The 12,450-nt window shown below is 40.5% G+C and overlaps 1 protein-coding gene across 1 annotated transcript in view; it reads right to left on the bottom strand.

The window, feature by feature from the left end:
• The window catches only part of ELP1 (elongator acetyltransferase complex subunit 1), a 56,124-nt gene that overhangs the window by 17,968 nt on the left and 25,706 nt on the right, over positions 1–12,450 (bottom strand). Inside the window, exons 16-28 of the mRNA XM_014782052.2 lie at positions 12,264–12,367; positions 11,041–11,094; positions 10,842–10,947; positions 9,874–9,989; positions 9,230–9,303; positions 8,400–8,478; positions 8,225–8,304; positions 6,855–6,992; positions 6,660–6,745; positions 6,208–6,356; positions 4,398–4,521; positions 3,397–3,494; positions 1,686–1,887 (exon numbers count right to left, since the gene is read on the bottom strand). Coding sequence (XP_014637538.1) covers positions 1,686–1,887; positions 3,397–3,494; positions 4,398–4,521; positions 6,208–6,356; positions 6,660–6,745; positions 6,855–6,992; positions 8,225–8,304; positions 8,400–8,478; positions 9,230–9,303; positions 9,874–9,989; positions 10,842–10,947; positions 11,041–11,094; positions 12,264–12,367 — 1,410 coding nt within the window. The remainder of the gene's footprint in view (positions 1–1,685; positions 1,888–3,396; positions 3,495–4,397; positions 4,522–6,207; positions 6,357–6,659; positions 6,746–6,854; positions 6,993–8,224; positions 8,305–8,399; positions 8,479–9,229; positions 9,304–9,873; positions 9,990–10,841; positions 10,948–11,040; positions 11,095–12,263; positions 12,368–12,450) is intronic.

Raw genomic sequence — 12,450 nt, 5'->3', positions numbered from 1 at the left:
AGCCACGAAAAATGCTTACAAAGGCATGCATATGGGAAACTGACCTAGCATCTCTCTAAATCCGTTTTTTCCTCTACTTGGAAGAGACTGCTGTTTCTTTGGTTGACCACTAGATGGAGGTAGTTGGCCTATGTTCAGGGTCATGCTGTCTTTAGATCCTAGAATCACTCTCAGCCCAGATGAGATAATCACACAATGAGAGGCACACAGAACCCGAGGCTGACTAACGGGCTGGCAGATTCATGCCTCCCATCTCATGCTAACTCCAGGGCATATAATATAATCACTGACAAAAACAACTGTAGTCACTTCCATTATTTAAATAGCTAACTTTTCTTTCTTTTGCTGGCTTGTGTAAACTGCTTAAGTTAAATGTGCTCATGAAGTGACCCCACCATGTAGCATTTCTCAAAATCTTTGACCGCTGCCTTCTCTATCTTTTTTTGCTAAACATCTGGAAGAGCTAGGTGTATTCCCTCATAAGGCATGGCAAAAAGCAAGCTAAGAGTTGTAAAGACTGTAAGAGAAGATCATAGATCCTAAGAACAGAGCTAGAAGGTATAAACTACCAATATCATAAGTTTCTAAAGCAGAAGTAACAATGGAGACAGAATGAATAACTAAAAGGCCTAAAATAAGGAATTCTCAACACTTGTAAAAAGAATTCAGCTTGGAAATTGAGAGGGCTTTATAGAGGAGCCTACAGATCTAATAATCAGAAAATGCCAGAAAAAAAAGTGATAATCTTACACATTTTCACAATCCCAAGGAAAAGAGAATAATACAAATAACTAAGGAAGACATGTACATACATTTAACAGGATATAATCTGGGATATTTTCAGGACTGTTTTTTTTTTTTTCTTTTGGAGACCATAACAATATTCACAAGACTCTTGAACGGATAAGGTGAAAGTATACTAGTCAATCACTTACTTCAAGCACAGTTGAGAGGGCCAGAGCCTCTACTCATCTCTTCTCCCAGGCAGTCCTTAACCTCTCCTCTACTCTAAGAAATCAGAATCTGGTATAGCTTCACCCCCAGTCCAGGCAAACCCTAGACCTAAAACAGCTAAACTGCCTTTGCATTCAGAATGTTTATACATTTGGCCTTTTCTTTCACCTCATTTCTGAAAATTGCTATTATGGTTTCCAACCATCTATTGTCTACACCTGAACGGCCCCACCCCAAAATTCATCTTTACCTTCTTACAGGGCACGTGGCCACTCAGCTACACTGTACTGGGTGTGGCCATATGATGTAAGTTTCAGTGAATGAGATGCAGAAGTGATAGTGTAACTTCTAGTTCATTTCCAACTTAAAGGTAAGTATTCTCCCATGACTCTGGCTTCTCCCCCTTCCCAAGGAATGGAATACAGATATGGAGATAATCCATCTACAAAAAACTGCCTAAGAGATGGCAGAGACACACAGTGGAAGGACTTGTCAGTCCTAACATGAGAGAGAAATAAACCGCTGTCTTTATTATGCCATTGCATTTTAGGATTCTTGTAGCAGTTTAACCTTTACTTAATAAACCGTTCTAAATTAATTTTTACCAAGGAACATGAGACCATCTCAAGGTATGCTGCCTTAAATTTATTTGCAAAATTGCCAAACAAAGAAACAAACAGAAAAACTTTGGAAAGGTTCTCATTTTGGAGAAGCTAAATGACTGTGTTTACCTGCCAGGGCTCTGCCGAGGCCAGCCAGCTGGTCTTGGGACAAGTGAAGCTGGGCTGCCGTGCAGAGAGCTTGCTGCCAGCTGCCACAAGCCAGAAAGGCACTGAGAGCTTTCTCGTGGGCACCACAGCGGGCAAACACAAGCCCCGCTGGCTCACAGAGGTGCTCCTGCATCAGGTGTTCCCCATGAGCAATGCTGATATCCTGTGACAAGAGGAGATGTAGGTTTGGTGAGGAAAGGTGACAATCATTTTTTAAATCTCCACTGTAGGCTGCCTGTCACTATACTTGAAACTCTCTTGAATTACTTAGGAAAATCCTGTGGTTGATCAGTGAATTGAATCATTCTTCCATTCAAAACTGTACTGAGGATGTGCCATTTATTCACTCAACGAATAATTACTGAATACTATTCAGGGCACTGGGAGTAATATAGCAATGTAAAAAATAAAACCAAATAAGCAAAAACCAAACAATAACAAGAGCCACCACCAAGTTCCTGCTTTGTGGTGACAGAGAAGGGACTCATAAACACAATTATGGTCTATGACATAACGGCAGTTACGGTAAAGGGACCGAGAGCAACAGGAGTGCTATTTCAGAGGGCTGTAAGGAGAATACGTCATTTGAAGCGTTAGGGCAGAGTATTCAAGGCCAAGAGCACAGAAGCCACCATGGCCATCTGGCAGGAATGTGTGTGGAATACACTGGAAGGAATAACAAGAAGGCTGGTGTGACTGGAGCAGAGAGAACACGAGAGAGGGGAACAGAAAAAGAAAATGAGAGCAAAGAGGCAGCCATTGGCCAAATTCTCTACTCCCCAGACTCAGTATCAGGCAGGTACATAGAGAGGAATATAACACAGAGTCCCTGACCTTAAGAACCCACAGCCTGGTGGGGGAGACCAATCAGTAAGTTAGCAGTTTGAGAAATGTCATCATCAAGGTTAGAACACAGGTGCTCTGGGAACTCAGCGTTGGGCACCTCGCCCAGGAGTGGCTTTCTGGCAGAGGAGACCTGAGAGCTTTGAAGGACAAGTGAGGCTAAAGGAAGGGGAAGGCGGAGGGCTGGAGAGGCAGCTGATGCTAAAGAAGCAGGCAGGGAGCAGATCACAGAAAGACGTGTGCAATTTGCAGATGAAATTGAAAATGGTGGTGACGATGGCACAGGTGAGCAGTAGCTAATGGCCCGGGCTCTTCGGCCACTTCAAAGCTCCAGGTCCTTAGGTACGTTGTTTCCTTATTTGTAAGTTCCGCACAATGCCTATTAGGTTGTTATGAGAATCACAGATGTTTAGCTTATAAGCAAAGTATCTGGCATATAAGAAAAGCTAGAGAGATGTTTGTTTAAAGAAACAAACCAAATTATTCCTCTATCCTGAAATGTATGGGAAAGATCTGCATTTTCAGGATGATCAGGCATGCGGCAGAGAGGCTGGGCTGGGGGTGGGATGGGAGCAGGAAACCACATGTAGAAGCTGCCGTGGCATTCCCGATGGGAACAGGGACAACTTCCAGGTTGCTGGCCTGCACAAATGCTTCAGAAGAGGAACAGGTCAGGGCCATCCTCCCAGATAAGAAGTTCAAGATGAGGCTAATTAGTTTGAAGATAAACCTGGAAACCAAGGATGGTGCTATGGACTCAGAACCCTCACCCCTTTCCAACTAACACAAAACGCAAAACCAGGAGAGCCTCATGTCACACACCACACACCTTGTACTGCTGTGAGTCTGCTGGATATAACTTCAGAGCTTCGTTATACAAGTTTTTATCTTTTATTAAGTTTAAGCATTCTGGGAAGTACTCGGGTCCTGCAAGAGTAAGAGTCATACACATGCAAGCTTAGGACTTTGGAAACAATGTATTTCACTTATACCAATGGTCCCTAAACAAAATCAACAAGGGACCTTTTTAAGACCTGCATAATCAGAGTATCTAGAAAACAGAATCCAGGAATTTGAATTTTAATGAGCACCACTGTAGATTCTGAGCTATAAGAAGCATTGACTGGGATCAGAGTTCTACTTAAAAGGAATTTTTACATTATCCCTGATAAATGACCATCCAGCCCAGTGTTTCCTCAACCTCCTTAATAAGAGTTACCTGGGGAGCTTATTAAACATACACACACCTGAGACCTATCCCAGCCCAGCTCAATCATATTCTCCGAAGAAGCCAGAAATGGAATGCTGAGGAAGCTCCCCAGGTGGATCCTCCGTGTGCCCGTCTCAGCCTCAGGAAAGGGGCTGCGGCCAGAGGCTGCAGCTCGGGTCAGCGACGGGGCTAAGCAGAACAACTGGCCCCGTGCCTGTTCTACTCCATCTTGCAGGGCACCGCCGGGGGGCATCGCCACTCACCCCAGACAAGCTGGGTTTCCCTCAGGTGTTTGCAAACACCGTAAGAAGAGTGAATTATCAATCAATTTTGATTTTGAGACACTGAAGTGAATTTAGGAGGTGGTCATTCTTAACCCAAAAGGATCTGTTCTCTTTTCTTAGCTATGGAGCTCCTCCAGTTCATTAAAAGACTGTCTTTTACCCTCAGCTTTTCAGTACATATGATAAAATAAGGGGCACATAAGTAATTGTTAAAGTTTTCAGGAGTGGAAATTGAAATGAGTCTATGTCGAAAATAACATTTTATTTTAATTTATACCCTGCCTAGTTTCAAAGAAAATTTGAAGCAGAAATCAACATACTAATCCTCACACTTACCACATTTGCTGAGGTGGCCAATGGCCTTTTCATACCGTTTCAAGTATTTGTCTATGGTGAACCGCTGATAATTAATTTCCATTTTCTTAAGCGTATTAAGAAATGGAAGATATTCTTTGGGATCCTAAAAAAAAAAAAGAACTTTATTGCTTGTGATGTTTACTTATAAAAATAAATATACAATAATATAGCACTAAACCCAAAGCTACATGATTTTTAAAACACGTACTATATTAATTACATATTATAATATATAAAATCAAACGACATAAAATAAGTTTTGGCAAAAATGCTTTACCATATGGGCATTATTAATTTTCATTCAGAATAATCAGGGCTAACTCTTACCTAAGTCTCACAATAGTCCCTTATTTCATAGCTAATAAGGAAAACAAGGTTCCAGTCTAGAAGATATGCAACAAATGCATCCAAGTTTCTCCTAAAAGGGCAAGACATTGTGCTTGGAACTGTTTTCACGGCATTTCATGCCCTCCATTTGCAAAGACCAAGTGTTAAAACAAAGGTAAAATTATACTGAGTTGGACACAAAACTCTGAGGCCCTGACAACCCAGTTTTTATTGCCACTGATCATCTCTAGCTCTGTGCCATGCCCTGTAATAAAATTTTCTTCCTAAAGAAGAAATGCTTCCTATTCTTACCGCAATTTCACTGGGCAGGATGAATACATGTAAGAACAAAACTGAAAAAAATCAACAGAGTAAATAATTAAATGCTCACCCACGTGACGTAGGGGATAACTACAGGCCCAAACTTTCAATCAGTAAACACCTAGTAACAATTCGTTATGTACAGAGAATGCAACATAACCCTTATCCTCAGGAAACTTACAATCTAGTAGAGGAGATAGACTGGTATGCATGAGTAGGCACTGGGTGCAATGGAAGCACATATGAGGGCCATCTCATCCAGTCCCTGGGTGGTGGACAAGGAGGCAAGAATGGCCTACTGGGAAGATGTCACCTTGGCATCCTTCAACCTAGATGAGTGAGAATTAGCCAGGTGAATGGGGAGGGTGAGAGTGGTAGAAGCCCATAAGCCCATGGGAGACAGAAGTGATGCTAATTGCAAAGATACGGGGTGGCTGGGGGGACAAAAGCACTGCCTTTCCTCTACTGCAGAGAAAAAGAGACAACATCAAGAGATGAGAACAGAGGGATACACAAAGACCAGATCATGGAAGGGTCTTCAAGCATTATGGCTTCTAAACTTTATCCTAGGGGCAATGGGGAGCCCATGAAGGATTTTAAGCAGAGGAATGAAGCATCAAATTTTCCTTTTGGGGAAGATCACTCCGGCAAGAGCAAAGAAAGGAATGATAGGGGATGAAAGTGAGGCTGCAAAAAAAAAGATAAAAAACATATAGACTAGTGGTGCTCACACTTTTTGATTGTAGCACGCTGAAGTGGGACAAGAGACCCCAAACCTTTCTATTCTCTGTGTTCCCACTTTCCACTGGAAAAAAAGAGCTACGTGATAAAGAACTGGACTAGAATATGAGTCATTTGTTATATTTCCTTTATAAGAAGAGCATTTGTTCACACATACGCATATAATCTTAAAAATAGCCAAGTGATTTTATTTTACTTGCTCAACCTAGCAATCAAAACACTTTGATAAGCCTAGAACTATGATAGAGAATGAGACTTAGAAGACTCTGGAGACTCACAGATCTGCCTCCAGGCCTGAACTCACAGCATTAACCTCAGCCAAATACTGTACGGTCAGGAGCAGGGTTTCATACTATCACGATCACATACACAAGAACCAAAAGGATGTAACTCCACATACCTTCTGCGACTTCTCAGCTACCATGAGGACTAAATCAAAGTCATAGGTCCCAAGGGAATGATCATATAATTCATTAACATCTACCAGAAGCAGCAAATACTTCAGGGCCTCTTCAGCACTCACAGCATCAGGAACAGGTGGAGCATTTCCTGTCAGTGGGTAAGAAAACAAAACAGAACAAAACCATTTGGGCAACAAACTCGCACACCCAGCAACATAACCAAAAAGACAAAGCAATAAATTTTCCTGATGGAACTGGACACCAGATGAATATATACTTTTGACTCTTTTACAGGGAAGCACTCAAAAAAACTGACACAGGTCTTAAAATGGAGACCAAAAGCCCACATGTTAAATCTGTGATGAGGCACTGGTCCTGTCAGTGCGATCTCCAGAAGACCAGACATCAGTCGAGGCCCCATTAAACACTCTCTCTTTCAACGGGACTCTACCTTGAAGCTCGTGTACCTTCTGCAGCACAATTTCCAGTTCTGGGGTTGTTTTCTTCACGTGAGAGGTGAGTATTGAGAGGCAGTACCTGAGAGAGTAAGTGAAGAACACCAGAATGAGAAGGACGCATAAGCTGAGTAAGGACAACTATACACTTCTGTTATTCAAAAGACGCCAGCTACTGACAGCGCACATACTTGTGAGGATTTATGTTCTCCATGGCTGCTCTCATAGCGTCACAGACAAGGTCTACTTTCTTCCCGTCAGGATCCCTGGACAGCTGGACAGTGCTGGTAACTGGTGGAGGGTACATGGTCTCTGTGACATCTTCTTCCCTAAGAACAAGTGTGTATTAAACGGTCACTAACCAAACACATGTCCCAGCTATCAAACTACTAACATATCCCCAGGAGTGTTGACAAGATAATAAATAAAAATGGCTTTTGGAAAACAGTTTAATTATAAAAATATTCATATAAGGTGAAAAATGGAGAAACTCATTGAGAAGTAAAACATGTCCACAAGACTGTACGGTAATGTTTATAGATGTTTTATTAATATAGCCCCAACTGGACACAGTCCAGGTGTCCATCCACAGGGGAATGAACTGTAGTATATTTACACTATGGCATACTACTGAGCAATAAAAAGGAATAAACTAGTGATACATCCATAAACACGGATGAATCTCAAGATAATATACTGAATGAAAGAAGCTTTATTGACACAGAAGAGTAAATACTGTATGGTTCCATTTATATAAATTTCTTAAACAGGCAAAACTGATCTATGATGAAAAACTCAAAAAAGTGGTTACCCAGGGGTTGGGGACAGGGACTGACTGAGAAGGAATTTGGGGGAACTTGCTGAGATCAAGGAAATGTTCTCTATCTTGAGAGAGGTTCAGGGTACATGAAAGTATACATCCGTCAAAACGCACTGAGTGGTACACTTACCATCTGTGCACTTCACTAAAGATAAGTTTGACCTGCAGGGGGACCCCATACACAAAGAATACACTCTAGTTAATGCCATGCAAGGTTAAGTATTAACAGGTAAGGTGGACTGATGTCTACAATTACCCTGAAATTTTGTCCAAAAAAAAAAGATGAATGATGAATGGAGAGATGGCAGATAGTGATAAAGCAAATACAGGAAGATATGAACAGCAGAACATAGGTGGTGGTACAGGATGCTCACTGAACAATTCTCTCAGCTTTTCTATATGTTTAAAATTTTTCATTAAAATATTAGAAAAAAGTCATCACAGAAAAAGACACCATTTAATTTCAATTTCATAAGAACAATAGTTTTATATGTATACCTAAAAATAAAGTCAAATAATAACTCTGAATAACATGTTTTAAAGTCTCAGTTTTAAATAGGCTGTTTTAAAAGAAAGGAAAAGAGCAAAAATCCAGTACATGTGGCATCTAAGAGCTTTAGTGATTAAAAAAAAATACTGAACAGTAAGTACCTCTCCTCTAGCTCTTTGTCTATTTGATTTCCTTAACTAGAAGAGAGAAAAATATGGATATGATACTCATGAGTTATTTAAAATACTTACTTTAATTCTGTGAAAAACAAATTAATGTGATTTACAGAATCTATCTGTCTTACAAAGGTTTCCACATTTTCAAGAAACACCTAACCAAAAAAAAAGAAGACAAAACATTTTAGTTCAGATCATATTAGTTTGAGTCTAAAGTAAGACATGGTAAATAGCAGATTTAGAATGTTACCTTAGGGTTATGATCATGAATCAGATTGAGATTAATTCTCAGTTTTCTCATGCATTCAAACGCTTCTTTAAACATAAGTCTGTGAAAAGACAGAAAATGAAGAGAAAGGGCATTTCACAAAAACTAAGCTCCCTGGACCCTGCACATTTCCATTACGATATAAACCAGTTAGATTACAGCCCAAATGCCAAATAACTACTACTGGACTTCCACTCTGAAATCACAGAATGAAGAATATCAGGTACCAGGTTCATTAACCTTCTTAACAGGCGTGATTTAGTCATCATGGCAGGCTGAGGACTACATCCCCACATACGATGATTTTCCCCAGAAAATCATCATGGAACTTAGGTCTACTTCCTTTTTTAACAAAATGTTAACAAAGATCTTTCTAATACAAAGTTTCCCCCAAATAGATTCAGACAACAGTTTCCTTCACAATACTGCCTCAGGCATTTTTGGGTCATAGGCCTCTCCCTAAATCTGCTAAAAGCCTTGGGCCTTCTACCCGGACAAATACACATAGACAGAGGTCAGTGCACAGTTTCCCTGGGTTCACAGGCCATCGAAAGCCCATATAGATCCCCTCAGGCTAGGAAGCCCTGAGTTATATGATGAGCTTCAGGATTCTTTCTGCTAAGAATGTCTATTACACCATATGGTATTAAAATCAAAGTACGAAAAAAAAGGAAGCCTCTGAGAATCTAATTGAATACAACTGTAATGACGGTTTTTCAGACTTCTAAGTTTTAAAAATTTTAATGGAATACTTATTGTCTTCACATATAAGTTATAACAACAAGCTAACTAGTCATATACATAATACTTACTTGTCCAACCACTTCCGAATCTGAGCTAAAACCAGGGCTCGATGATGAACAACTTCTAAGTTTCCCCTTGGCATCTTAAAATAAATTAAATCAATAACCTTTTTAAAGATTTTATTTATTTATTTTTTCCCCCACAAAGCCCCAGTAGATAGTTTTATGTCATAGCTGCACATCCTTCTAGTTGCTGTATGTGGGACGCGGCCTCAGCATGGCCGGAGAAGCGGTGCATGCCCGGGATCCGAACCCGGGCCGCCAGCATCGGAGGGCGCGCACTTAACCGCTAAGCCACAGGGCCGGCCCAATAACCTTTTTAATTAAATAGAAAAAACTTAATTACTCAGGATATATAACTTTACCTAACTCTTCAGAGAGAACTACCACAACACTGCAAAATGAGCACACTTTTAGCAGAATCCAGATGTGCTCAATATTTATTTTGACTTTCAAGAGAAGCTTTCCTTTTAGCCTTACTGGGCAGAGCCTGTATTAATACTCTTTGTATAAAGCTAACAGAGAACTTGGCAAGGAAAGGCTTATAATAAATTATTACAAATGATAAGAGCCTAAAATACAATTTGTAATAATTCTGTTTGGCATTGACTACCTAATGACAATCAGAAATGCAGCCTGAAAAATCGGCTTACCTGTAATATAAGCTTTGTGTCCTGGGGCACAACAGTGACAATGCGTGAACCCCTCTCCACCTTCCGCAGACATTCCCCGTTAGACACATGGCTGCTGCTCAGACCTGCCTGTAATGCTAAAGACACCACTAGCTAAGCCTCAAGAATCACTGTAATGACAAACCACTCTCCATTAACAGCAGGTGAAACTGCACGTTACCCGAAACAGAAGAAAGCAATTAACAACCAGGCCTCTTTGCTCTCCCACTCAACCTCCAGACCATTAGCCTTTCTGATAAACAACCTCATCCCTGGATCTTGCCCTCTCTCATAGAGCCCTTGTGCATATTCACATATACTTCTCAACTGACTTGGAAACCACAGGGAGGATTGCGCAGCTTCTCTATTTCTTAGCATTATCAGTACACTATGATCACACCATTGAAAGATTCCCTGTTCTCAAGTTAGAAGCAAAGAAAATAAGAGGGCTTTTAAAAAAAATAAATAAATAAGGAAAACACGCATACACACACACACACACACACACACACACACAGGGAGAGAACATGAAACAGAAGAAAAAATGGAGCCAATTTCCTACAAACCACAAGATGGAGTCCTTCAGATGGAGGGGGGCACGGTGAGAAAAGGAAGATTACAAGAAGTCAGAGCATACTGCCAGCTTGTATCTACATGGTAACTCAAAGTAAAATACTAGTTATATAATAAAACTTTCTGAAAAAGTTTTAACTTGAGGATGTGCTGCTTACTGAAAGACCTCCTTCTCTTTGCTAACTGGTGTAGACAATTTAACTGAGATATTATGTTGAGATCAGGGGCTAAAGAAACAAACTCTAAAAGTTTTCTCCAGTCTAGGACTCCATGATAAAAAGCCAAAGTAAGAGACAAATTTAAAAGTCATCAAGACTTCAAAGGACAAAAGATATTACAAGAAGGACTATTTTCTATTCTAAACACTGAAAACTTACTTTTAAGTGAAGCATCTCTCAGGCAAAAACACTGGCAGGTATGTGAATGGGTCGTCAATAATAAAAAGTCATCATATACTGCAAATGATGTGACATTTGAAGCAACCTACAACAAGGCAAGGAAGGCAAGGGGGAAAATTAGCTTTATTACTTGGAGCCAACAGTGAAAAGGATCCAGCACCAAACCAAGCCTTGATACCTCAGTGTCACTGATGAAAAAGCGACACCTGTCAGTCAGACCAAGGACACACTCCTGCAAAGAAATAAAATTGAAATTACAAACAATTCTAACCAAACTAGTTAAACCTAACTTTTCTGTTACATAGTTCTATTGCCCTGTGATTTCACACTGAAGTCCTTGTAATCAGGACTGAATATAGATACCTAAGATGTGGTTGCTCCAGTGCAAAATGGAGCATGACACCATCCAATCCATCAGCAAGCCCTGTCATTTCTATATATCACCTTTCTGCCACTAACTGCCTCCACTCCAACAGTCACTTCCCCTGTCGTCCCTTTCCAAACTAGTCTCCACTGGGCAGCCAGGATAACCTTTCAAACCATGAAGCAGATGACATTACTCCCTGATTAAAATCATCAATAACTTTCCAATCTTTGTTAAATAAACAAATCCACACTCCTTCCTATGGCCTATTACTAAGGTCCAGCCACATTGCTTCCTTTCGGTTTCTTGAATAAGCTGAGCTCTTTCCAAGCTCAAGGTGTGTACAGTTCTTCCTCCCTGGAATACTCTTTCTCAGGGACAGAGCTTTCTTTTTCTTCACATCTCAGCACATACACCATCACCTCATAGAGGCTTTTCCCAACCACCAAAAGTAGGTCTCCCCATCCTCATAGCTACCATCCACTAATTACCTCCAAACACCCATCTCTACCATCACACCCTTTTCATGTCCTTCATTCTCCTATCAGAGGGGATAACCATACCTATAGTGATAGACTACAAATTCCAGAAGAACAGGGATTAGTCAGCTATTTTGTTTTGTAACCACTGTATCCTACCACCCACCACAATTACAGGCATTCTAATATTTGATGAATGACAACTTACTGAATACTATTTTTGAGATTACATTTCTGCTGTCCCCAAACAATACTTAATAAAACTAACTTGGAATGTTTTGTACAACTGGGGATAAAAGTCAGTCAATTGTATTTTTCTATTTTTGAATTTATACCCCCAAGGAAAGGAATCAACTAATTACTACATGCCAGGCAATCTTGTAATCCCATTTCACAGATAAAGAAGCTGAAGCTCAGGAAAGTGGATAACTTCTCATTGTTGCCTTCAGATTTAGTGGAGACCCGGGTCTACCCCCAAAGTCCACTCTTTCTATCTAATGCTATCAGTTCCTAGGTCACTGCTCTAACGGTAAATTTTTCTGCCCTGTGTTCACTTACCTCTCCTCCAATCATAGCCAGTTCAGTCTGTGTGCATGGATAAGGAAATCGAACAGGAAATCCACCAGGGTTCTTCCATGGTTCAACAACCAGAGAGGGTGATTCTGCAGGATTGGCAGATGAGGTTTACAAAGAGCTGACTTGCTTTTTGTAAACAACTGTCACATCAATACTTGCTAAAACACTT

This window comes from Ceratotherium simum, chromosome 29 (assembly GCF_057802395.1).
Source record: "Ceratotherium simum simum isolate JZ-2026a chromosome 29, ASM5780239v1, whole genome shotgun sequence".
NCBI classification, from domain to species: domain Eukaryota; kingdom Metazoa; phylum Chordata; class Mammalia; order Perissodactyla; family Rhinocerotidae; genus Ceratotherium; species Ceratotherium simum.
The sequence above is the reverse complement of the archived record's forward strand: the minus strand, read 5'-3'. Positions and strand labels throughout refer to the sequence as shown.